The 27,866-nt window shown below is 36.1% G+C and overlaps 1 protein-coding gene across 2 annotated transcripts in view; it reads right to left on the bottom strand.

Annotated features, from left to right (window-relative positions):
• The window catches only part of CTNNA2 (catenin alpha 2), a 1,459,872-nt gene that overhangs the window by 44,241 nt on the left and 1,387,765 nt on the right, over positions 1-27,866 (bottom strand). For both annotated transcript variants that reach the window (XM_051974336.1, XM_051974337.1), the window contains exons 16-17: positions 15,032-15,137; positions 8,724-8,858 (exon numbers count right to left, since the gene is read on the bottom strand). In XM_051974336.1, the coding sequence (XP_051830296.1) occupies positions 8,724-8,858; positions 15,032-15,137 (241 nt within the window). The remainder of the gene's footprint in view (positions 1-8,723; positions 8,859-15,031; positions 15,138-27,866) is intronic.

The raw sequence follows: 27,866 nt of genomic DNA, 5'->3' as shown, positions 1-27,866 counted from the left end.
TTTTATTATATTCAATTGAATTTTTGTTCCAGGCCTATGCTTCTGGGTGCAACTCTGTATAGTTGAACTTACATGCCTCCAAAATAGGTTATAGGCATTTTAAGTGGATACAGAGATTATTCTGAATCTCTCCATTTTACATTCTGCAGTTGAAGAAACTGTAGGCATTGAAATGGAATGACTTTCTCAAGATCATACAAAAAAGGAGGGACAGGGAGAAAAAGAAATGAAAACAGGAGGAAGAAAACTTACAAAAATGGAATCATTATCCTCCTTCAAAGCACAGCTCAATGCCCATCTAGTTCTAAAAGAAAATTGTCCTTGTTTCATGTTCAAATTACTACTTTATCTGATAGTCTTTCCCAGAACTGTGTAAGATCCTTGAAGATTGACTGTTTTTCATTCTGTTTTCAAATCATGTAGCACAGTACTCTACACAGAATAGATACCAAACACTTGCTGGATTGGATTAGATTGGAATGACATGACTCTAGGCCATTAGGGGAAAGTTAAGGAAATTGCTTCTTTGATGTACTAACTCATCCTTGTATTGGTGTAGTGAGTTACTGCAACTTTGAAACTTCCACTTATAGAAATAAAAATTAAAAAAAAAATTCAAAACTAGGAGGATCCAATTAAGATTGTCTATTCATGGCATCATAGTTTTAAAGCTGCAATGATCTATAAAGACAATCTTTTTCAAAACTCTCTTGTTATAAATAGAGGAGGTCCAGAAAGTTTAATGGATCCTCTTAACACCAAACAGAATCAGAATATACTCAGAATCAGACTGAGGTCCTCTAATATCCTATTTAGTACTCTTGTCAATACACATATCACCTTCTTTGCCATAAGCTTAGGTTTACAAATGTTCATGTCCTTTATCCAAATGAAGGGCCTACATTAAAAAAAAAATCCAATGGAAAGGGAAAAAAAAAATCTTTGGGATGTTGCTCTGAAATCGATAGAATTTAGTTAAATATGGATCACTCTGCTTCTAAAAATGGAAATTTCTAAAGTCATGTTTCATGATACTGTGAAATATTTGGCTACTGAGATTATAAGTGACCAAGACTGTGTGATACTTTGCTGGTGAAGGAAGGAGGTAGAAATATTGAATATTATATTTTATTTAAACAGCCAATTTCTAATTATCATTAAATAACCTCCATTTTTACACTCCTTTCTAATAACTAATAGATTAACACTTCCTGGATTCTTTTCCTATCAATAATATCAACTATGCTCCTTTGGACCTTGACTCAATAGGAAAGACATGTTTAGATCACAATCCTAAATGCTGCCTCCTCTGAAAAGGGGTAAACTAGATAAGTTTGATATTAATTCTGGGAAGGTCCAAATGATACACCATTTGTGTTAAAATTTTTGATACTAAAATGCACAAGCAAATTGAATAGGCTAATTTTATTCAGTATTTGGACTTTTCTCTATTTTCCTGACTTAATATGCATGATCAAGAGTTCATTATATAGAAAATCAAAGGATCTGTTGTGTTATTCATTTCAGTTACTGAGGCTTAAACACAAAAGTCCCAATAATCTTGACACTTTGATTTTCTTTTTCAATGAAATTGATCAAACTCCTTAGACTTTAGTTTGATGAAACAGAAATGAATAACTAGAAAATTTAAGAAACTTTCCTTACATCCAAACATTTTCAATGTTGGGCAATATAGTACAAATTTAATGGCTTGCAAAAGTTAATGTTGTTAGAATCAATCAAGAAACATTTATTAAGCATATATTTTGTGCCAAACACTGTGCTATACTGAATAAATATATTGTACAGCTTGCACTAAAATCTAGATCTCATATCTCTCTTGAGTACCCAATGTACATTTCTAATCGTCTCGAGCATTTTCAAGTGATTGTTCAATAGACAATTCTAAGCTAAATCAATAATTCACTACGTATCTGCCATGTACAAGTTACAATGTGAGTTATTAGAGATATTCCAGTCAAAGCTGAAATCCTCAGAAATTATATATGCATACAAATATATGCATATATATATGTATAAAATGTGCATGTATGTGTGTGTGTGTATGTGTGTGTGTGTGTGCGCCTATATTCCTGGACAGAATTTCTTTCCTCTCCAAAACTTTTCTTTTCCTATATCACTTTATTTTTACCGAGCCACTATTCTTCCAACCATGTATTTTCTTCACTTTACCATCATTCTTGATGCTTTCTTCTTAATCCCACCCAATATACCAACAACTGGAGAGTTTTGCTAATTTTTTTTTCTAATACATGACTCTCATTTATAGCTTTGTCTTTATTCATATTTCGGCTTCTCTAGGTCAAATCCTCATATCTCTTACATTGACTGTTATAACAACCTGTTCGTTCATTCACTCAATCATTCATTCATTCATAAAAACAAAGGAGAAAGGATTCCAAACAAGAGAAGTAGTCTATGCCAAGGCAAGGAAGTACAAGAGAGATGACATATATAATGAACAATCAAAAGCATAATTTAACTGGAATAATTACTGGAATGTTGGACAATTACTGATTTCATACACCTGGCCAAAAACTTCTGGGTTAGATTTGGAGAACTTATAATCATATAAGGCAATGTGGTTACATGTGTGTATGTACATATACATGTATAGGTATTACTAGACATATCTTATTATATAATCCAAAGGTCAAATATTGATTATTTGAGAATTATCTGTGACTTTAGTTTTAATGTCATATAATATAAAAGGCACAAGTCTGGGCCCTTGTCTTGGCTTTGATATTAATTTATGGTATTACTTGAAGCAACTCACTTTTACTCATTGGGCCTCTGTTTTCTCATCTGTAAAATAAGGAGTTTGCCCCCCAATATGCCTTATAGCTCCAGGTTTATGATCCTATGGGCTGAAAAGTTATTGCATATCCATCGGTGGAAGGAATACCTAATTTGACAAAGAGCAGACTCTTGAAGCAGAAAAGTAGGAAGATGATCCAGCAGGACAAAGAAAAAAAAAAAGTACCTGCTTATCTTAATTTTTTTTTCTATTATTATAAGGACAGAAATAGACTGAAGTGTCATCTCATTCCAAAATCCAAGAAATTTCGTGTTTAAATGGACCCTTGTAGTTGTTTTTAACCATCTTCCCCTTGATCGTCTCCCCTCTACATTATCCTTTACAAGAGCCATCCAGCTCCTGTATGAAGATCTCCAGTGTCAAAGCAGACCATTCCACTTTGGAACAGATCTAATTGTTAGGAAAAAAAAATCCTTTCATGAAGCCTAAGTTTGCCAACTTGAAACTTCAGTGCCCTGCTCCTAGTTTTCCTCCTTAGAAATGGGGAAGGGGAGAGATGAATCTTCTCATGAAACTCTTGAGATAATTAAAAACATCTTTCATGTCCCCCTAAATTCAGGCTAAATATTAGCATTTCTGTCAACCAAATCCTTAATCCTCTCAACATTCTGATTGCTCTTTTATGGACACTACCAGGTGTCCTCAAACTTTTTAAATAGGGGGCCAGTTCACAGTCCCTCAGACTGTTGGAGGGCCGGACTATAGTAAAAATAAAAACTTTGTTTCGTGGGCCTTTAAATAAAGAAACTTCATAGCCCTGGGTGAGGGAGATAAACGTCCTCAGCTGCTACATCTGGCCCACGGGTCGTAGTTTGAGGACCCTTGCTCTAGTGTGTTGATATTTTTCCAAAACTGTGGTACCCGGGATTAAATATAACAGATAGCATATGTCTATGGGAGAGGATAGCAAGACTAAACCTTATTTAGAGTATTATATCAAACACGCATCAAAAGGATCTATTAGCTTTGAGGGATCTCTTTGTCACATTGTGGAGTTCTACTGTACCCATCATGTTAATTTTCTAGAAAGGCAGTTTGGGTGCAGAGAAGTCAGTGAACCCCCTCATCACATCAGAGTCAAGAAACTAGGCTAATAATAATGCTGTCATGTAATGAGAGAGACTGGTGGGAAATACAGAGAATAAGATGAGAGAGGGAGAGAGACAGAGAGACAGACACAGAGACAAAGACAGAGAGGCGGGGAGAAAGGAAGAACACAGAGATGGCTTAAGTACACAAATGACAGGGAATGTGATTTGAAGTATTTCTGGTGTTTTAGAAAAACTGCTGGATTAGTGGATTAGCCATGAGGATAATTTGGCTTTTGGTCCTTGTTTTGCTCCTAACTACTTCTATGGTGGTTAAAAAGTAAATCACTTATGAGACACATTCTTTTCTTTTAAAGATGAGGGAAATGAAGTTTAGAGAAGGTAATTAATCTATCAAAAGTAATACTGCAAGCTGGTGTGATAGAAGTGAGGCTCCCACCCAGATATTCTGGCGCTGAGAGCAGAACTACCTTTGCACTGTCACACTAGCTGTCTTAGGCAAGAACCAGGGCTTAGCAGTGGAATATTTTCAAGTTGATTTCTTTGCCCAGGTGAAGGAAACAGCCTTTTGAATTAGCATGGAACAATCAGTTTCTTAATTTCCCTTGCTAAAATAACACAGACTAGGTTTTCAACTTTGTGCCTCCAGTCCACCTTAAGTGATTTTGCAGAATCTAAAATCACTTCTAAACTTAATTCTATGATTCTGCTTTATCAAAACCCCCTTTAGAACACAATGAATTGTGTTCACATTGAAAAAATAAAGTCCTTTGAGTTTTAATGTGAAAGGTGGACTTTCTTTCTCAATATTAGTGATTCTTTGGGAATATAATCCACCAAAGTGGGGGGGGGGGAGGGAGGAGAGGAAAATATTTTCCAACTTGACATCTAACCATAGCTTTTTATATAACTCTTTATAAGAGGTAATTGTCTTTCCATACACCTTTACAGCAGAGAGAAGGAGAAATAAGGCCAGTCTTGGAATCAAGAATAGCAAGGTTCATAATGTTGTTCAGATACATACTGACTGGGTGACCCTAGGTAAGTCACTTAAACTCAAAATGCCTTCCCCAAGTATTAAAAATCATCCATTGCCAAGCAGTTGCAAATTTACATTGGTAAATATTTTCTCCACTTGCAGTAAATTCACATGGCAGCGACAGGAGATAAATACTCAAACACACCTACATTCATGCATATATGTATTCTCGGGTACATACATGTGTATATGTGTGTGCATGCGTGTGTGTGTTCAGGTGTGTATTCACAATATCATCTTTGTAGGGAACTTCAAAATTGGAAAATCCATGCTAGTCGTCATTTACTACTTAGATGCTTTATTGTCTGGGTCACTGAACATTTCAACGAGCTGGTTAGAGTCATAGAATTAGTATATATCAGACTAGAACTCAAATCATCATGTTTTCCAGGCCAGACTTCAAATTGCTCGTCTTCTCACATGGACAATATCCCAAGAATCAATGCAGTCTTAAGCTATTAAAACTTAAAACTATATTAACACTTTGGGGACGCTCTGTATGATGCATGAAATTATATATATATACATGTGACCCAAGATCTTTCAATTATTCCATTCTGAGGTATGACTTATAATTTAGTAGTGTGACGTCTTTCCAGTATAGAAACTTTCTCTTCTGCTAAGATCAGTTGTGTCCACATTTGCGAGCACAGATACCTGGACACACACCCACATGCACACAGAGTCCTATAAACTTAACCTATTCAGGGAGTTTTCCTTGTGTATAATGACAAACTTCATATTTTTCCTGGAAATTCTTTTTCAAAACATCATCCTCACTTCTTCCCCAAGGGAGAGAAAGAAAAAAGGAAGGAGAGAGGGAGAGACAGAGAGAAAGACACACAGAGAGACAGAGAGACCAAGATAGAGAGAGAGAGAGAGAGAAGAGAGAGAGAGAGAGAGAGAGAGAGAGAGACAGAGACAGAGACAGAGACAGAAAGAGAGACTAAGAGACCAAGAGATCAAGAGATCAAGAAACAGAGACAGACAAAGAAACAGACAGATAGATAGACAGAAGTTTTCAATGTCCTCATACACACTTGTTTTTAATATATGTGTTTTTTAAACATATAAATATATGTAATACATAAATGGTATAAGTCTTTCAGAAGAAAGAAGAAGAAATTTCCTATATTCCACACACTTAAAATTACTAGACAGAAATACATCATATACAAGGATACAAATTTAGAGTTAGAAGTTAAGGTTTTTGGCTTCAGCTTTGAAAGTTAATACCATGTTTTCTCAATAAGACAGGCATCATCTGGAAACAGGTTGTCCCAAATGTCTTGGGCTTGGCAGAGAGCATTAGGTTGTACCAAACAATTTCCTGAAGAAATTTCAAACCATATTATTTTCAGCCCTGAAGCATGGCTTTGAATCCTCACTGAATGGATACATAGGAATAGGTATAAGATTTTAGCCAACATTTGCAGCTGCAAACATGAACTATGTGCCATCTCCTTAAAAATCTGGCAGGATAATCATCAATCCAGGACAAAAAGGGAGGGAACCCCCCAAATATAATTTAAACCTAAAATACAGAAGTATTTTCATGGCAAAAAAAAATGGTTGATATTATTTTCTCTCATTTGTGAACCTCATATCCTTGTCTCCTTTTGCCTTTCGGAAGATAATCAGGTATAATGGCCAGAGAAGTACATAGGGAACTGATTGGCTTAGCCAATGAAGAATAAGATAGGAACAGAAATATGAAGAGAAAAGCAATCTACAGATTCCAGTTAGGCACTGAAGAGCAATCTTCCTTTGCCAAAAGAAAACAAAAAGAAAAAAAAAAAAGAGCAATGAGACCAAAGAACAGCTTTTTTGTTGTGACTACATCACATGTTACATACCATGAAGAAGTCCTGGATCAATGTTATGATGGAGCTCTGAACAATTCCTCTAGGAGAAATCATTATCAGTTTCTGTAACTTCATACAACACACCTCAAAGAAAGGGACCCCACCAGCACCGGCTTTGGTGTCCCTGGATATATCTTCAAAACTAACAGTGCAAAGGATGAAAGCCACTGATGGGTTGGGACTACATCTAAATGAGGAACAGACAATGGAGATGAGGCTTTGGAAGCAGTGACTGCTAATAATGATGCGCCAGAGAAAATGATGGCAAGCATTTCTGCCCAGAAAGCTTTGTGAAGGATGAGGCTGTGGAGTCTGAGATTTACAAAGATGCATCGTGCATCCATGTTTAAAAAAAAACAAAACAAAACAAAAAATTAAAAAAGAAGAAATTGGATAGAAGGGGTCTAAAGCACATACGACACAGTGAACCAAAAGCACTCAGTTCCACAACTGTTTTGTACAGATGGATGAGAAAAGCTGTATGGCATGGAGAATGGTACCATCAAGGCAGAAGAGAAGAATAGAAGCATGGCGACTGGAATGCAACAGCATTGCTTACAAGCAAGAGTTTGGAGGGGAAAGACCCCTGCGTGGGGGAGGAGGGCACAATGCAAGACAGATTAGGGCTTTGCAGTGAAAGATTTTCAAGTTGGATTTCTTTGACCAGGTAAAGAAGTGGAGAACCTTTTTGGGACTAGCACAGAACAGCCAATTTCTTAGGCTCCCTTGCTAGGACAGCACAAAGTAGGCTTTCAAGATGGTGTCTCCAGGCCAGCCCGGTCATTTTGTTTCATTATTACCTTCTTTGAGAATAAAATCATTTGTGAACTGAAGCATCTGGAATCACATGGGATTTTGTTTTTCTCCATCATAGTCGAAAAAACTTGCCTGAGGATTGAATCATGGTGAAATTCCTGAAAAAGGGCTTTACAAAGAATTGGGGTTTGTGACCAATCCAATCCTCATAAGCCATCCACCATCTTGAAAATGTTGTATCATGAGTAATGTCACACATTTAAAATGGCGTCATTGCAGTTGGCTGGGAGAAGGGTGGGAAGAGATTAAGGCTGCTAGAGCCGCGTTTTGGAATTTGCATACAAATCACAATGACCAACAAATTGTGGGCTGGGAAGTTGCCTTTACTTCCCAGAATTTGAGTCGGGGATGAGGGTGGGGGAGGAAGACAGGGACAAGAAACCCAACACCTCCATATGGAAATCCTGACAAGAAATACTGCATGTACTAAATATTCCTTGAATTTTCCATGTTGATTCATGAGATGGAAATGGATCAGATGATTTAGAGTTCCATGGCAAAAAGGGAAAAAAAAAAAGGAACAACTGAGCAAAGAAAATGTAATTGTTAGTGTTGACAGCTATGTTAGTTTCTTTTTGGCAACAGCACGTCTTCTAGGTCTTAGGTCATTGATAAACCTAGTATGCATTGGAACCTGAGTGAACCTGGTATTTTCATCATCTTTAAGAATTAACACAAGCCCCCATGTAGAGGTCCTGGCTCTTGTACTGATGATGCAAATTTCTAATACTAAGAGAGGGAAGTAGACTTACAATGAGTAAATATACAAAAGCCCCAAATAATTACAATAGTCACAGCTTGGCAATGAGTTTTCAGACTATGAAATTAGTTTTCTTGTGAAGAATGGAGATTTTACAAGGCTAGTATAAACATAGGGTAATTGGAAAATCGAATTGCTCTTCACCAGTTATTGTGAGGTCTGGAATAATGGCGATAACATTTTAAAAAGCATCCCGATGTATGAATCACTGAGGTTTGAGTTGTTGTCTACTTCTTCTATTTTAATGATTTATTATTATTATTTTTGAAACAGTACTGTTGCCAAGAATGGTTCCCTTCCAAGTGCTACCGTAGTGGGACCTTTAAACTATGACATCCAAATACCGGCTTACCCCTGATACAATAAGCTCTCCGCCCAAGTTCTGTACTTCTGCCTTGACCTTGCTGCAGATATTAAGCTGGTGGCAATACAAGGCAATTCGTTGAAGGTAGGCTAATAAATCCTGTTTGCACGCAGAATCAGGACACTGAAAATTAAAAAAAAAAAAATAGATGGCATTCTCAATTATATATTATCTTCTATAGCGCCCATTATATCAAATCTCACATTTGGATATGATTTAGTGTCTATTCTATATTAGCAAAACATTACCCACCCATCCCCTTCAGATGGGAGGTAACGGTTGAGAATTATTCTTTCGGCTTCTATGGAATTTCACGCATTAAAATATGAAGATATCCCAGAAAGCCCCTATTGATAGCATCTGTAAATAATTAATTACACTCTTTGTTAGTTGCCTTCTGCACAGTAAAGACAGCTAAGTAATCTCAGAGGCTATTTTGTGGAGAACTCCATTCAGCTTTCACGAAGCAGGGGAGTCTATTGACGCATAACACCCAGCCATTCTCCCCTGGAAGGAAATCATTTATGGTAATCTGTATGCTGCATTAAAGAATATGATTTCGAGTTGCTGCTTTAATAAGACGACGAAGCAATTTATTTCCTTTGCTTGTCTAAGCAAAGTATCATTCTTATTATAGCATGCCTTTCTCCATTTTGGACTCATTGTGAATCTCAAAATTAGAGGGACCTATTCAAGGCCCTTAAATGTAAGCGGCTCGGAGATAGTTTATAACCAATACAAGTGGAAATGTTCCTAGAACAATTCATCCAGAGTCAATTGAAATGAACTATGGCTAGTAAGACACAATTGTTCACCTTGCCCATTACATGACCAGCTAGGATAATGAAGCCACTATTTTCAATGGGCAAAGGGATGTCCTGGCCTCCAACAATTGCTTCCTTTGCTCAGTAAAGTGTGTCCCTGCCTCGTTATCTCATTCATGGTTCTCTAAGAATCCTCACGTGAGTTGCTTTGTTATTGGACTTGTTAGCATATGGACTTCAGAGATCTGGGAGTTTCAAAATGAAATCCTCGGGCACACTGGAAATTTTAGAATCAATTTGATATTTCATTAATATAATCATTAGGCATGTTGGAAAAACACTATACAACGTGTCCAAGGTCAATCACAGTAGCCTTTGGCAGAGGATTATGTGTATGAGAACGTGTGAAACACGAGAAATCTAAATGAAATCCTGGAAAAGTGTTCATCAAGCCTTGAGAAGTTCAGCAGCTTCTCTCTGTATAATTTAAACTTACGATTTGGACACCACCATATTTTCTCTTTCAATACAAAAAGGGAAGGAGGATTTAGGGAGGTCACAGAGTTTAACCTACTCTCTGCATGGCTGTTACTAACATGCCTTCTTCTATGTTATTGCATCTATCAAGAAAGAATCCCAGAGAGACCATTTCTCCTTCCTGCAACTATTTAATACTGTAATATTTATCTGACTCCTGAGACCCATGTACTGAAAAGAATTAACTTTAAAATGATATCTCTCCAGAGAGCTGACAAAGCTTTCAATACAAATACCTTGGAGCAAATTAAACTGGAAGGCCTATCTCCTTGGAACAGTAATTAAAAATGCAACAGTCCATAAAAAGTTTATATTGCATGCATATCTTGAAACTTGGGGAAAACATTTTCCAGCCACAGAAAGGCATCTGTTGATGGCTTCCCCAGCTTTGTTCATTGTCAGCTGTTCAGCTGAACCTCATCCAGAGAAATTTAAAATGCAAAAAGCATGTGTCCCCAAGCGGAACACCTCTCCAATCACTCAAATCCCCACAATGCTTTAAAGAAGTTCAGATCTAAGAACAACAGAAATGGCAAGTCGCTTTCTAGTGGTTATTTCCACAATGAGGAGGGGAGAAAAGCAAGGAAGGGTGTCTTGTTTCAACATTATGGTTTCTTTTCAGAGAAATCATACTCTTGTTACACGATTCTCTTTTACAAAGTTCATTTTCCTCCTGAGCCAGTTCAATGCAATATTATTCTTGACTTCTTGGCTTCCTTGTACTATTTCTGGTCATACATTGCCAAATATCAATGCTGGATTTCTACTACCTTCTATTATCTTTGCTCCTCTCCCATCATACTGAAAAAAAAATGAGGAAATTACAAAACAGTAATGACTGGGTTCACTGCAATCCTATTACTCTTCTTGAAATGATTTTTTAGCCCATTCACCACAATAGCTGATCCAAATCTTCACTTTTCTCCTCAAGCTTATGATACAATCCCTTTCTTCCTCCCTTTCAACTGAGACCCTCATTTCACACTCTGATGGAAAAAAAAGAGGGAATTTTTTTTTTTTTGAGTTGTCTCTTCTCCTTTTCTCCTCATCTCAGATCCTCTTAATATCCCTTCCTCATCCAGCACTCCATATTCTGAAGAACATCCTTTTCTATGCCAGGGCCAACCCCATTTATATAAATCTTTGATCCCATTCACTCCCATCTTCTCAATCATATTGCCTCCCACTATTTTTGCTGTCCTCTATCATCCCATTACCTTACTCTAACTTAATTCTAACTACACTAAACTGAGTGAAAACTCAGCTAAGGTCTGATAACAAATTTGTAGTGCACTAAATCCTGAGTATTTTGAAATTTCCTCCTATTTTGTTCAGTAGCATAGAAGAGCAATCTCCATAAAATATAAATCCTAGAACCAGGAGATATTCTTACCCAGTACTCCCCAAATAAGTCTCCCTTGTATACTGAGCTGGAGTCCAGCCACCTGTTTTCCTCCAGTTTCACTTTAGCATTTGCAATGCAATTTGTGTTGAATATGGCATTTATTTCAGAGAATTTTAAATGTGCTCATCCTACCTTCCCATTTTGAGTTTGATTCTTCAACGAAGGGATAATAATTAAGATTTCCTTCAAATATGAACTCTCTAAGACTCAAGGTATCGATGCCCAGAGGTTTTGTTCTTAGTATACACTAAAAAGCTGATGCTTTCTGGAATTATTTGAAGATTTCCCTTAAAGAAATTTACATGAATCTCTGTGTTACATGGTCAAACATTTGATTTCAAATTAAGAGTTATCTGATTTGAATCTTCTAATTTTAAAGATGAGGGAATTAGGGGCAGTTAGATGGTACAGTGGATAAAGTGCCAGCCCTCAAGGAAATGGGAGGACTTGAGTTCAAATTTGACTTCACTCACTTAAACTGCTTGACCCTCAGCAAGTCATTTAACCCCAACTGTCTCAGGGAAAACAAAACAAAACAAAACAAAACAAGATGAAGGAATTAAATCCTAGAGATATGAAGTGCCTTACCTAAAGGTATACTATTCTAGTGTGATAATTTATTTTATTTTTTTCTATCATTTCAGTAACATCTGACTCTATGAATCGATTTGGTGTTTTCTTGACAAACATACTGGAGTGGTTTGCCATTTCTTTCTCCAGCTAATTCTGCATATAAAAAATTGAGACAAAAAGGGTTAAGTGACTTTTCCAAGATCACACAGTATACATGTGTCTGAGGCTAGATTGGAATTCCTGAAGAGTAGATTTTTTTATTCCAAGAAAAGTGCTTTGTGCCATTGCACCACTATGCCATTTAGGTGTCCTGTGACAAAATTTATTAAGTTCAAATTACAGTGACTTTTATTATCTAGACATCAGTTATTTGAGAGCCCTAGATACACACAACATAGTTGAGAAGTAAGCAAAAAGCAGGAATAAAAATCTTCTTGGAAGCTTAAATAGATAGATAATAGATAATAATAATAGATAACAGATTTAATTATAGAAGTGGCCTTAACCACCTAGCCTAAGCTCCATGTTTTAAAGATCATAAAAGTCTCATAATTTATATCACTTGAAAGTGATTTACAGGCATTATTTTATTTGATCCTTATAACCTAACAGTAATCCCTATTATCTCAATGTATAGGTGAGAAGGAAACTGAGATAGAATGGGACCAAGTCACTTGTTTAGGATTACACTAGCTCTAAGTATCTGAGGTAGGATCTGAATTCAGGGTATCCAGTGCTCAGTATATTCTGTCATTTTGTTGCTTAAAACTGATGAAACTATGACAGAGAAATTAGGCAACCTGTCCAAGATTACACTGGTAAGAAGGGATACAGTTGAAATTTGAACTCATGTCCATTCTCTACAAATATAATGTGATTTCCCTCCCCCATTTTACACTTTTCACATAGGAAAACCCATTAGCATGACACCTATATGTGTTTTTTAGCTATATAATTTACAGAGCAAAGGTTGGAATGATTATATGTAGCTTAAAAGATCATCTCATAGGCATTGTCCTTGAGCCCCAATATGTGTGTGTGTATGTGTGTGTGAATGGGGATGGAGAGATACTGAATCTCTTAAGCAAGTAATTGTTTAGTAAGTAGTTTCCAAAGAATGTTAACTTTACAATGAGAGTCAACTAAAATGAAAAATTCATCCTACTGGGGGTGGAGGAGAGCCATTTTGTTTGGCTCTAACAGTATTATAGTCATCCTTTTCACATTGAGTGTTAGAGGGACAGCATCTAGTGTAGATATGGGTCCTCACCTCATACCAGAAAAAAAAAAGTCTTTTTTTTTAATGGGATGTTTACAATGTCTTATTTGAAATTTGAGTTCAATTTGGTCATGGGCTCTGTTTCATCTGCTAGTCTTTGTATGGAACATGTAGCTTTCATAAAACTCCTCCAAAATTCCCATTTATTTCCTTATGATGACCTGTGATATATAGAAATTGTAGTGGGGAAAGTTGTAATGTGAAAGGGATAACTCTACTTACTCCAGAATCTCCTGAGGGAATTACTGGATGACAATCCAATAAAATTACTTTTCCCAAGATGACATTGAGTTATACAATAGGGATTCACTTACACTATCCTCTGTTAAAATTAATAGGAGAATAGGCTGGTTCCTAGTCCCAAAGGAATAAATTTTTAAAATATCCATTTATCTGAAGAGCTAACATGAGTAAATCCCCATTTCCCATCAAGGCCAAATCAACAAAAGATTGCTAAATTGGACTGAATTGGAAGAGGGAAAGTCAGAACTCAAAATAAACCTGCACATATTTGGCAGTAGACTCACTGATCCACAGCTAAAATGGAAGCCATCTAAAATGTTACATCATTGGTGGGTATGGCAAATCCAAAGTCAATAGAGCAGAGTTCCCAGGGAAACTCATGGACAGGTGACGCCAAATTTCTCATTTAGGGAAGCAGGGACAACGAAAGGAGAAAACAAGATTTCCTTTTCAGTAACAATTTATATATAAGTAACTTAAGAAAGGCAAAGCAGCATAATATATAGTCTTTAAGCCAGGGGGAAAAAATGGATTTTATTGCTATTTCTGAGATCTACGATTAGGTGATCCTAAACAATTCATCTTACTTCTCAAAGAAGGTGCCAATTTACTTCCAAGGAGATAGATTCTTCATGGAAATTTACTGACATCAATGCAATCATTGGGCTCATCCTATTAAAAATGGAAAGTAGCATGGAGTAATAGATAGTGAGTAAGCCTTAGAGTCAGGAATATCTAGATTCAAATCTCGCTTCAGACACATGATAACTGGGTTACTCTGGGCAAGTTACTTTATAATTCAGTATTGACACAAGTGTCTTAAAACAACAAGCTATCTAAAAAAATGCTTCCAATTTTGTATTAGTAGACATAATTTTTTTTTTACATCAACAAAATTTTTCTACATCAATATAATTCCAAGTCCTGCTTTAAAATTAAAATTAATTCTAGTAAGCAGACCTGGGAGATTTCAGTTCAAAACCTGTTTCTGATATATTTTGACTAGGGAATTATGGGCATATTACTTTCTCCGTGCACCAGGAAGCAGCTTTCAAAGAACTGTAACTCTACAATCTAGATGAGTGACCTGTATTTGGGAGTCCCCAAATACATGAAATCACCCAAGAAATATAAAGAAGGACAGTTTTCCTGTCTAATTTTTTTTAAGAGAAAGCAGCTGATTTTATTTAAATCAAGGCAGCTTGAAGAAACTCTGTTGTCCATGACTACAAAATTCATATTTACGAGGTCATAGAGGTGGTTTTTAATTGGCTTTCTTCTGAACTTTATTAACACAAGTTATACGGACTCTTCTCTGAGCTAAATCTACCTTTCCCACCATTACAGGGCCCGGGGTGGGGAAAAGGTACATAAAGTGTTTGCCAAGTCCCATACTTCATTCTTTAAAAACATTTATTGATGCATAAAACCTCAGAGTTCAGTTGCTCATTACAGTCTACTCAGAGGAGTGTCTGGCTCTCCTCAATTAGATTACCTGGTCAGCCACAGCTCGGGCTAATTTGTCCATTCGTGAACCAGCTTCAGCAATTTTCTTGGCTGCATTAATAACATCAGAAGTGTTTTTCAATGGGCCCTTCCCTCTGAAAGAATACAGGATATGAGAATTAATATCCAAATATAAGCAGATTTAAAATTTTAAAATATGGATTTTTAAAAATTAAGATTAAAAGATGATAAAAATTAAATTTAAACAACACTGACACATATACACACACATACGCTCTAAAGTTTGTCTCCATGTTTACAATTTCTGAGTTTACCAAGTCTTTCCTGTCTTAACAACAACAAAAATTAAAATAATTATAATGGATAATTATATAATATTCTCAAATTTGCAGAGGGTTTTAACTATTAATTGCTTTATGCTTCCCAACAGCCCTGAGTGGAATAGTTCCAGATGAGAAAGCTTAGGCTTAGAATGTCAGCTGGGAAGTGTGTATTGGAATGATGTTTTCACACAATCATCTTGACTCTATGTTATAAGGAGACAGATTTAGAATTTGATGAGATTTCAACAACTGTCTTGTCTGGCTAGCCCTTTTTCTAGTTTAGTGACTTGCTAGGGTCTTTCGACTACTGAGTGTCACAAGTTGGATCACACAACTAGTAAGAATCTGATACAAAATCCAAACTCAAGTCTTCCTAACTCCAAGTACAGTATGCTGTTTGCTGTGATACTTAGCTGATATTTTGCTTAGAGAAATTAGATGTGGAATTTTGTTTCCCAGGTGATACCATCTAGGTATAGGCTGAGCATCTTAGGCTATTTGAATATAAAACCTAGAACGTGTTTTCTTCTGGCAGCCCCACAAGCTAGAGAAGCTCTGACTTATGAACCTAAAATTATGAAAGATCATCTCTTCACCTTTCTCCAAAGGTAGCTAAGCAACTTGAGGCAGCATAATCTAAGAAAATACATCCAAATGCCACTTTTTGTACTTTTGCTACAGCTCTTCTTTTTATATCTATCAAGTGTTATTTATAAGATACTACTATGGTAGTAAACCAAAATCCCATTAGCCATGACTCAAACATGATGTGAAGAAAATCATGTTTTCTGAGCAATGCAGGCAAGGTTCATGATGTGTGGTAAATAATCATTCCAATCAACACTCATTAAGATTTGTTTTTTAATAGGAAAATACAAAATACTCTTTCATCAAAGTGTTTGAATTTTGTTTAATTTCCTGCTGAACATTCTTGTTCTTCCCTAAATTTACAGTTCTAAATGTAAAGTTATGATAATTTAACATCCCTGTTGTTGATTCCAACATATACACGAGGTAATGTGAAAGTTACGGTTTCCTGGGGCAACATTAGCCCTCCCGTGGTGTAAGTTAACTTTTCAATTGCTATTTAGATTTGAAAATAGAGACAGAGGTTTCACATATGAATTTTCACGCAATATGGAGGAGTTACAGATATCTAGACAATCTGGCTCCCTCTTCCTAAAGCTGGGATATTTATTTATGTAAAAGAGTTTCTTGGTTATTTTCCCCATGTTTTTATTTCTTTCCATTTTGTGTTGTTATTTTTCAAAGGAAGGCAAAAAAAAAATAAAAAACTTGTCAATGTTTAGTAATGTTAATACAGATTTATATTTAGCTGGTGCTGTCAAGTTTAACAGTTTCCTGTTAGAATTTTTATTTGGATAAGTTATTTCTCATTATCTCCACTATTTTCTAGTGTAGCAGTGGTCACCATCATTGTCCTTTCCTACCACATTCATTCAATATTACTGTACTTGTTCTTTTTTTTATGAATTTATAGGATTCTGTGATAGTGACATTGACTTCTCCTCCCCTTTCCTCCCCCTTCTTCACCTCTCCCATCTCTTCTCTCCTTCCTTCTCTTTCTCTCCCATCCCTTTCTCCTCTCTTCTTCCCCTTCTTCTCTCTTCCCTGTCCCCTCTCTTCTCATAAACATATCTGAGCATAAACATATATATTATATTATACATTATTATATTATATCTACCTATATTTTGTGGATATAGTTATTTGCATGTTCTCTCTCTCATTAGAATATGAGTTTCTTGTAGTTAGAGATTTTTTTTTAACCTATCTTCCTACCTCCAGGACTTGGTATACAGTTGATATTTAATAAATACTTTGATGGAATAATGTAGGAAGTGCTTTCCTTGTTGGTTTACCAAAGAAGGTGTAAAATTAAGTTTGATCTTTAGTAAATACTGGTTGCTAACATGACAAATTAACGGTTTGAGGGAATGTTATAGAATGATGGCCTATGTGGTCTTTGCCAACAAACAGTCTTGGACCAGGTGATAGGGAAACAGTATGGAAAGACTGTGTAACAATAATCAATGACTATTATAAGCTAGTGTTTTATAAACCCTAAAATTCAAGCTTCTGAGATAAAAACTGACTATTTGACAAAAATTGCTGGGGAAATTGGAAAATACTATGGCAGAAAGAAGGCATTGATCATCATTTAACATCCTATACCAAGATAAGGTCAAAATGTTTACATGATTTAGACATAAAGGTGATGCTATATAAGCAAATTAGGAGAGCAATGGATAGTCTAATGCCAGATCTGAGGAGAAGGGAGGAATTTGTGACCAAAGGAAATCAATAGAACATTACAAAATGCAAAATGGATAATTTTGATTACATTAACATAAAAGGTTTTGCAAAAACAAAACTATTGTAGCCAAAATTAGAAGAATTAGAGAGCTGGAGAGGAGAAGAAATTTATAGTCAGTGTTTCTGATAATGATCTTATTTCTAAATTATATAGAGAATTGGCTCAAATTTATAAGAATACAAGTCATTTCCCAATTGATAAATGGTCAAAGAATGAACTCGCAATTTTCAGATGAAGAAACTGAAATAATTTCTAATCATATTAAATGTTTTAAATCACTCTTTATTAGAGAAATACAAATTAAGACAACTATGAGTTATTACTTCATACTCCACAGATTAGCTAAGATGACAGAAAAAGATAGTGATAAATGTTGGTGGAATTGTGAACTGATCCAACTATTCTGAACTAATATGGAATTATGTTCAAAGGGCTATAAAACTGCATATCCTTTGATGAATCAGTGTCATTACTGGGTCTGTATTCCAAAAAGATCATAAAAGAGGGAAAAGGATCCACATGTGCAAAATTTTTATATTTTTGTATTTTTATATATTTTGTATTAACAAGGAACTGGAAACTAAGTGCATGCCCATCTATCGGGGAATGGCTGAATAAGTTATAGTCTATGAATGAAATGGAATATGATTGTTTTGTAAGAAATGATGAGCAAATTAGAAAAGCCTGGAAAGACTTACATGAACTGATGCTTAATAATGTGAGCAGAATCAAGAGAACATTATATGTAGTAGCATCAAGATCATTATGATGATCAATTGTGATAGACTTGGCTCTTCTCAAAAATGAGGTGAGTGAAAACAATTTCAATAGACTTGGGATGAAAAATATCATTGATATCCAGAGAAAGAACTATGGAGACTGAATATGGATAGAATCATAGTATTTTCATTTTTTTGTTTTTTTTTCTCAGTTTTTCCCCCACTTTTAGTCTAAATTATTTTGTACAACATGACAAATATGGAAATATTTTTAAAATAATTATACTTAACATATCATGCTGTAATGGGCTGAGGCTTGAGTTGATGCACTGAGGTCCCAAGCACATGAGGCTAAATAGTAATTGGACCATACTCTATTAATAGATAAGCTTGGAGAAAGAATGGCCCCCACCCACTCTTTGTGCAAGTCCTGATGTGTTGTATAGGAAATGACGATTTTGGTGGGTGGAGGCAGGGGAGTGGAATAGGAAGGGGAGGAGAGACTTTTGGGATTGCCATTGCCACGGTTGGCTCAGCTCACTTTTTCTGTTTGTTAAGTGTCTGAGGCTGGATTTGAACTCAGGTCCTCTTGACTTCAAGGCTAGTGCTCTATCCACTGAGCCATCTCCTCCCCAAGAAACATCGGGTGGTTCTGTTGCTGATTGTGCTCACCATTGAAAGAGTGTGGCAGTTATGGCATTTGACTCATGGACATAGAAAATCATTGGACTTCAAAACCCTCAGAAATCATTGGATTCTCTGAGACATAAGATTGTTGTAGGACTTTAAAGCCCTCAGGAATCATTGGATTTTCTGAGAAATGATAAGACTGTTACAGGACTTCAAAATCTGCTGGAATCATTGGATTCCCTAAGACATAAAAAGACTTTTGCTGGACTTCAAAAACTTGGGGGGATCATTGGATTCCCTGATATGTGAAGCAATGGACAATAGACTGGTTTTGGACTATCTCTTGGCTGCTGAAGAGGTGTATGTGTGACTGCTGTTTACATACTCTCCTTCTAGGACTTCTGGCAATCTTTTACATCATACTGTTGATTTATATTGTTTGTTATACCGTTACTTGGGTGTATAATTCATGTTTGTTACACCACATCAAGCCTGCACTGACTGTGGGGAGAGTCATCATTAATAGCCTCTGCGTTGTTGCTATGTGTTATGTGCTATGTGTTCCCATGCTGATGGGTTTGTGCATAATAAGACCCTTGAGCCCAGAAACCTGCTAGCAACCCCCACTTCCCTTTGGTGCTTTTCATCTCCCTTCCTGAGATGTCAGGGAGGGCGTGATTATCTCCTTTTTAGTGCTTTCACCTCCCTTCCTGAGAAGTCAGGGGGTCGTGATCACTTCCTTTTCGGTGCTTTCACCTCCTTTCCTGAGAAATCAGGGAGGGTGTGATCACCTCCCCTTGGGGGCTCTGACCTCCCTGAGGAGTCAGGGATGGCATGATCACCTGTGTTCTAAAACAAAAGAAAGCGGGAGATGTAATGGGCTGAGGCTTGAGTTGATGCACTGAGGTCCCAAGCACATGAGGCTAAATAGTAATTGGACCATACTCTATTAATAGATAAGCTTGGAGAAAGAATGGCCCCCACCCACTCTTTGTGCAAGTCCTGATGTGTTGTATAGGAAATGACGATTTTGGTGGGTGGAGGCAGGGGAGTGGAATAGACCTCAGTGCATCAACTCAAGCCTCAGCCCATTACATCATGCTTAATGTCTTGGAGATGGAGGAGTTAAGGAAAGGAAGGAGAAAAAATATTGGGACACAAAGTTTTACAAAAATGAATGTTGGAAATTATTTTTACATGTATTTGGAAAAATAAAGTATTGAAAATTAAAAAATAAAAGGAATATATATATATATAACATATATGTGTGTGTATGTATGTGTATATTTATCTATTTCTATATATATCTTTATCTCTATCTCTATACATCTATATTTATCTATCTATCTATCTATCAAAACAGATTGTGGGACGTTTTCCAAATCACTTATAAGTTCTCTAGGTCAAGGCTTTTCAAACGGTTTCCTTTCATGATCCTTTTTTGCTCAATAAATTGTTATGCAATCCAGGATATTTAGGCATATAAAATAGATATACAAATGAACAATTTACTGATAATAAATCATAATTTTGTGACCCTCCATTCAGTTATGGGACCCCCAAGAGGTCTCAACATACAGTTTAAGAAGCGTTGTCCTAGATAACTCTTAGAGTATAAATTATAGAGAAGACTGATAATGATTAAGATCTGAACTGATAAAGGATTTTCCTCCTTGAGATTCCTTACACAAATGAAACTACAGTTCCATATTCCACAAACTCCAGGGGCATCCTACGCCTCTGGAATATAATATGATTCATTTGTTGAGCTTATAAAGTCATTCAAAACTTTGGGCCAATCTGCCTTTCTAGCCTCATTGGACTGACTCCCCTTCTCATATCGGGAGATCTCTCTCTGCTTCACACATATAACCCTCCAGCTCCATATAGATCTTTGTACTGGCCATTCCCATTGCTTGGACTGAATTACTTCCTCACCTTTCATTCATAAAATTATTTTCTTTTAAAGTACATTTTAAACATCAACTCCTGTATGAAGGCTTTTTTGATTTCCCATTCCAACTTAGGGATTCCTTCTTTCAAACAATCTTGCATTTAATTACTTGTGTGTGTTTCTTAATTTTATAGTTATATTGTATTTATATATGGTCTTCTGAAGGAAAATATTCTACCATCTTCTAAGGAAGGATGAATTTGGACTTGGACTTGGGTGAGATACAGGTCAGCCTAAATTTGGAGCTAATGACCTTGGGCCTAATGCACAAACACATTAAATAGCTGTCGCCTTATTTCCAACTGTATATGCTGTTGAGCTTTTGGTGATCATTCCAAGGTGATTACAATCTGTAAGATGTTTGGCTGTTTAAGGAGACTGTGCTCCCCCTCTCTACTCCCTTCTGCTCTTTTTTATTCTCCTTTCCTTCCATCCCCTCTTATCCTCTTCTCCTCTCTCCACAAATGTCTAAACTTTTCTTCTGTAAGCAAGTGACAATTGTCCTCAAGAATATAGCTGCTTTTAAGCTGTGTATGTGTGTGAGAGAGACATGGAGACAAAAAGACACACACACACACACACACACACACAGAGAGAGAGAGAGAGAGAGAGAGAGAGAGAGAGAGAGAGAGAGAGACAGAGACAGAGACAGAGAAAGAAAGATGGAGAGACAGAAAGACGGAGGCAGATACACAGAAATACAGAAACACAGAGAAAGAGACAGAGACGAGAGACAGAAATAGACAGATCCACAGAGACAGAGATAGACAGAAAAACACAGAGAGAAAAAGAAATCAGAGAGACAAAGACTGAGCAACACAGAGAACCAGAGAGAGAAAAACAGGTAGAGAGACAGAGACAGATTGAAAGAATAAGAAAGTGCCAGAGAGAGAGAGAAAAAGAGAGAAGAAGGGAGCGTAGGGGGGCAGAAGGAAGGCTTGAGATGTATTCCTATGATGCAATCAGTCTTAAAAACATTGTCTGGAGCTCCTCCTTTGAACTTCCCTTGAAATTAATTTCTAAACATCATAAAATATACAAAAGTTATAACATATTCATAATTCATGTGCATACTTGTATGTTCTTCAAACTAGCTTTGTCTACCCACTAATATATTAAGGAAGCAAAATGCCGTGAAGTTTATCATTTCCTGATGACCTCTAGAAATTTCCAAAAGTCAAAACCGACTTCCTCAGATCTATCACCAGATCACAGAGAATGGAATTCTCAGCGAGCCATTCCAGCAGTGACTTGGAATAAATGTGAGCATTTCTGGCATAGAATCCCATACTCTTGAAGGGCCTACTTTGAAAAGATCGTGTTCATTTGGGTGCCTAGTTACTGAAAAGGAAGTTATAGTCACAGAATCACAGCTTCTCACTTAGAAGAACCTCATTGGACACCTAGGGTAATTTATATGTGTATAAGGACAACTCCTTTATAAAAAATATTCAACCAGTGATCTTCTCACTTTTCAGGCTCCTCTGGGCCACCTCTTCTTTGGGGTAAACATCAACAAGAACCACAACAAGAGCATTTATATAATACCTACTAAGTGCCAAGCATTGTGCTAAGTGCTTTACAAATATAATTTAATTGATTTTCACAATAACCTAGGAGATGAGTACTGTTTTGAGAATCATTCGCTAAGCCAAGAATATTTGTGTTCTAGTTCTAAGTCCAAAATATATTGATTCTAAGACACTGGGCCAGTCACAGATTCCCAGGAGTCTCAGCAGTTCTCATGTACAAGGGTTCTTCAACTGGGTTCAAGAATTTGCCTTATATTTAATAATTTTATTTCAATAAAATTAGTTTATTTTGTAATTATTCATATTCTTACTTTTGAAGACATTATTCTGAGAAGGAAGCATAGGCCTAAAGGGTTTAGGATATCAAAACCTGAATCCTTAATACTATAAGGACCCTGTATCTTAATATTATAAATTGCAAAAAATTTATCAATCTGAGTTGGTTCGAGGAATTTCCTCATTTGGAAGCTCCCCATACCAATGAAATCACAGAATTAGTCCTTATCCTTATCCCTAAATGTCAGGTGCTATTTAAGTGCTGGGGGTATAAAGAAAGACCAATGCCAAAACAGGCCATGTCTTTTTGCCTCCTTGGACAGTTTTTTTTTTTTCCCTTTTATCCCTTTTATAATGCAAAGCATGACCAGCACGAGTTGTTTATTTTTGGCAACCAAAATGCAAAGAAGGAATTCACCTTTGATTTTGATTATCCCTTTAGCATCTTTGCAGTGGAAGCAAATTTTGTGTTTGGGCAGTTTGTTAATAGAAATCTAGGGTGGTCTTCACGAAGAAGTTACTATATAAATAGTATAGTGGAACCACTTAAATTTTCAATAATAACGAAGGACATAATTTGAAGATAAGTAAATCAAATTAATGAATTAAATGGAGAGAAGAAAAAAATAAGACAATCAAAAGGAAAAAATGCTATGGCATGCAAATGGTTGTAATCACTTGATTTGGGGATACTTAGTACAAAATCAAGTGGACCCTTTCTTTGTGTCATGGAACTGGAAGTGGTTTTTGAGTAAGAATTGGATTTTTGTTCAGAGTTAAGTTAAGCTAAAGGTTACCCAAAGTCAAGACGTCAGAATGTCCAGTTTTAAAATCGGGCCGACCTTGCTGATTAAAGAGAGGGGAAACTCTATCATACTTGCACTGAGACAATCCATTTTTTTATGCTCAGAACAAAGATCACTCTTCTTCCAACCCAAACCTGCATTCAACCATGGTGGATAGAGATCTGTTCTTGGGATCAGAAAAAGCTGAATTTGAATATTGCCCTGGCATGTGCTAGCTATGTGACCCTAAGCAAGTCACTGAACCATCAGATTCAGTTTTTCCATCTGGAAACTAAGGATAATAAGAGCATTAACCTCACATGGCTTTTAGGAGAATCAAAAGAGATGATTCCTAAAAAGCCAGAAACAGTGAAGCTATGTATATAACCTTGGACCCAATTACTGTAGAGGGCAACATCATTCTCCCAATCTCTCAGGGTCACAACCTTGGAATCATCCTGGATCCTTTTGTATCTTTTAGTGTCCCATATTCAATCTCTTGTCAGTGCCTGATGATTTCTCCTTTGCGATATCTCAGGAATATCCCATGCTTCTCTTTTCTGATACTGTCCCAGCCCAGGTACAATACCTACTGGATCTGCTTGCTTCAATTGTCTCCCACTCAAGGAAATCCTCCATTTATCTACTAAAGTGATTTTCCTAAAACTCTTGTTGGGTCACCCCTCCCTATGAGTTAAACTCCAGTGGTTCCCTGTTTTCAGGAGCAAATATAAAATGCTTTCTTGGACATCCAAAGCATTTCCTAACTTTGTCCCCTCTACTTTTTTTTTCATTATTTTTATTTCATGTTTTAATAATTTTTACAGAATTTATTCTCTTTGGGTTGTGATGTTTTTATACATAAGTAGTTTTTTTTTTAATTATAGCTTTTTTATATACAAGTTATATGCATGGGTAATTTTACAGCATTGCCAATTGCCAAACTTTTTGTTCCAATTTTTCCCTCCTTCCCCCTGTCCCCTCTCCCAGATGGCAGGTTGACCAATACATGTTAAATATGTTAAAGTATAAATTAAATACAATATAAGTATACTTGTCCTAACAGTTATTTTGCTGTACAAAAAGAATCGGACTTTGAAATAGTGTACCATTAGACTGTGAAGGAAATAAAAAAAAAAATGCAGGCAGACAAAAATAGAGGGATTGAGAATTCTATGTAATGGTTCATAGTCATCTCCCAGAGTTATTTCACTGGGTGTAGCTGGTTCAGTTCATTACTGCTCTATTGGAACTGATTTGATTCATCTCATTGGTGAGGATGGCCGCGTCCATCAGAATTGATCATCATATAGTATTGTTGTTGAGGTATATAATGATTTCCTGGCCCTGCTCATTTCACTCAGCATCAGTTCATGTAAGTCTCTCCAAACCTCTCTCTATTCATCCTGTTGGTCATTTCTTACTGAACAATAATATTCCATAATATTCATATACCACAATTTATTCAGCCGTTCTCCAATTGATATGTCCCCTTTACTTTTGCAGTCTTCTTACATCTGACTCCTTGACATGTATTTTTAATCCAGTAACTGAACTTTTGGCATCTTTTTTTTACATAGTTTTTACATAAATAAGATCCTTCATCTTTCAACTTCTAGATTGCTTGGAATGCTCTCCCTTCTTTATTCCAACTACCATCCTCCCTGGTTTCCTTTAAGTTCTAACTCTTTATTCCAGTGCCTTCTATGTGCTTTATACTTTGTTTATAAATATTTATTGAATTGAATAAAATTGAACTTAATATTTTAGCCTTGTTTTCTGCATCTGTAAAATGGGCATAATAATCTATTATTATAGATTACTATAATACTACTATGTATATATAATACTTTATTACTATCTCAAAGGATTTTTGTGAGGATACATTGAAATAAAGCAAGAGTTAGTGACCCTGTACATGTCATCCTGGACAAGTCACTTGAACTCTTGGCATTCTAGGTTAATGCTATCAAATTCAAATATAAACAGGAACCACTTAAATGTACGGAAGAAGCATGAAGTCTGCGCCACACATTTCTATATTGGTTGAGTCAACATATTACAATCACATAGAAACTACATTTCAGTCAGGTTAGGGCCACACTTGGGAGTGTTTTGGACTTCATTCAGTCTGGGCTGTAGGTCTGATATCTGTCCCATAGGCAATGCTAATATAACATGTTCTGAAAAGGTAAAACTTTCACTGACAAAGATATCATCCTCATTAGAAGGGCCCAATGCCAATAAGAATCATTCTTAGTAATTATACTTTCTCCTTTTTGTTCACTCTTATTATCCCTGGAGGAAAGGATAAATTGCTTCCGAAAAACACAAAATATTAAAACAAAATGTACAGTAATCATTGCTGGTGTGAGAGTTTTGTTTTTTAAACATTTAATAAACATTTATTAAGCACCTACTATGTGCACTCTGTTAAACACTAGGAATACAAAGGTAAAAATTAAAGAGCTCCTACCTTCAAGAATATGATGCAGAAAAGAGATAATTAAATGCAAAAACTTAGACAAAATAACAATTCAGAAAATTATTACAAGAGGGAATGACCCTTAAGAATTCAGTGGATCAAAAAAGATTGATTTAACAAGTATATATGAGCTGGGGGAAAAACAAACAAAACAAAACAAAACACAAAAGGTAGAGCTTGTCTGCTGTGGAGGTGAGCATCATAGCACCACAGATTTAATACCAAAAGAAGTGAAAGGATATGTCCAAGGTCATAGAAGTGTGAATGAAAAGCATATAATTCAAACCTAAGCTTAATCTGGTCCAAGACTAACATACCTTGCACAAGATCATAAATTTATCTCTCTTTCTTTGTATGGAATGATTTTTGGTTACAAATACATAATATACCAACATAATGAAAACCAATTCCAATCAAAACATGCATTAAGTGTCTACAATGCCCAAGGGCAAGTAGGTAATATAGGGCATAGAGTGTCAGGCTTAGCATAAGGAAGACATCTTTCTGAGTTTAAATCTGGCCTCAGCCCAAATTCCTTGCTAGATGATCCTGGAGAAATCGCTTAACCCTGTTTGCCTCAGTTACCTCAACTGAAAAATGAGTTAGAAAAGGAAATGGCAAATCACTGCAGTATCTTTGCTGAAAAAACTCCAAATGGAGACATAAAGGGTCTGCCTGCAAAAGCAAATACGAAGTCTTTGTCTTGAAGGGTTTTACATTTTATTGGCTGATCAAGTGATGACTGAAGGGTGTCAACCAGTGCTTCTGAAATTGTTACAAGAATATTATGATTAAAGCAATTTCTGTCTAGTTTAACACCAAGACATGAGACTTTGCAAATCTACACGTCCCAATTGATTATAACACTATGTCATCTTCAGAAGCCTATGAAACACTCCCATTCCCAACCAGCAACATGCCTAGATTAATTATTTGCTCAAAATAATGTAATTATTTTCTATCAGACATGTCATTAATAGATTACATAATACCCCAAAGTCATTAAAATGCTGAAGAGAAACAAATTGAGTCATCCTAAGCCTTGCAATGGGGTAGTGAGGCTGATTTGATAGTGCAGACTTGTTTAAAAAAAAAAAAAACACAGCTTTTTGAAAAATGTTTAGATTGAAGCTAAACTGTTATTTTTGCTAACTTGAAGCTGACAAAGGAAAAGCCAATGGACTCTGTCATCTATACCACTAATAAACACAATGACATTTGAAAATCCTATGAATATCCAGCAGGTACCAGTTCTTCTGAAGTTCACAAGTGGTAAGTGACAATGAATAGACAGAATTATTAGCACACGACACAACCTTTCTCCACAAGCAGACATAAGTGAGCTTGGGCTTTAAATCCCTGTCATAATTTACATCTACATTCATCCTTTCCTGGTTGACACATTCCAGTGCCAATTAAGAACCCAGATGGTCCCCTAATAGCTCAGTATTGTTTCAATCTTTCAACTTTGATCACTTGTATTTACTCATTAAGCAACATGTACCAGGCCCTGCGCTAAGCACAGCAGTACAATATACATCGACTACCGATGAGTTCAGTGTCCAGCCTATAGTGAGGATTTAACAAATAATTATTGGATAGGTTTAGATATAGAAAGGACTGGCTTGGAGAGGGCTGGATAACACCACATTTAAATTACAACAATACATATTTCCAGGTAATTAAACATGCGATTAGCTTGTTTAGCTTCAGTTCACCTTTATGTGACAGGAATAGTACAGACAGAATCCATATTTAGCAAAAATAGGTCACTGAGTTTTCACAACACAAGAAAAAAATGAAACAAACAAAAAATATGGT

Source organism: Antechinus flavipes, chromosome 2 (assembly GCF_016432865.1).
Source record: "Antechinus flavipes isolate AdamAnt ecotype Samford, QLD, Australia chromosome 2, AdamAnt_v2, whole genome shotgun sequence".
NCBI lineage: Eukaryota > Metazoa > Chordata > Mammalia > Dasyuromorphia > Dasyuridae > Antechinus > Antechinus flavipes.
Note: the sequence above shows the minus strand (reverse complement) of the source record. Positions and strands in the feature narration are given on the sequence as shown.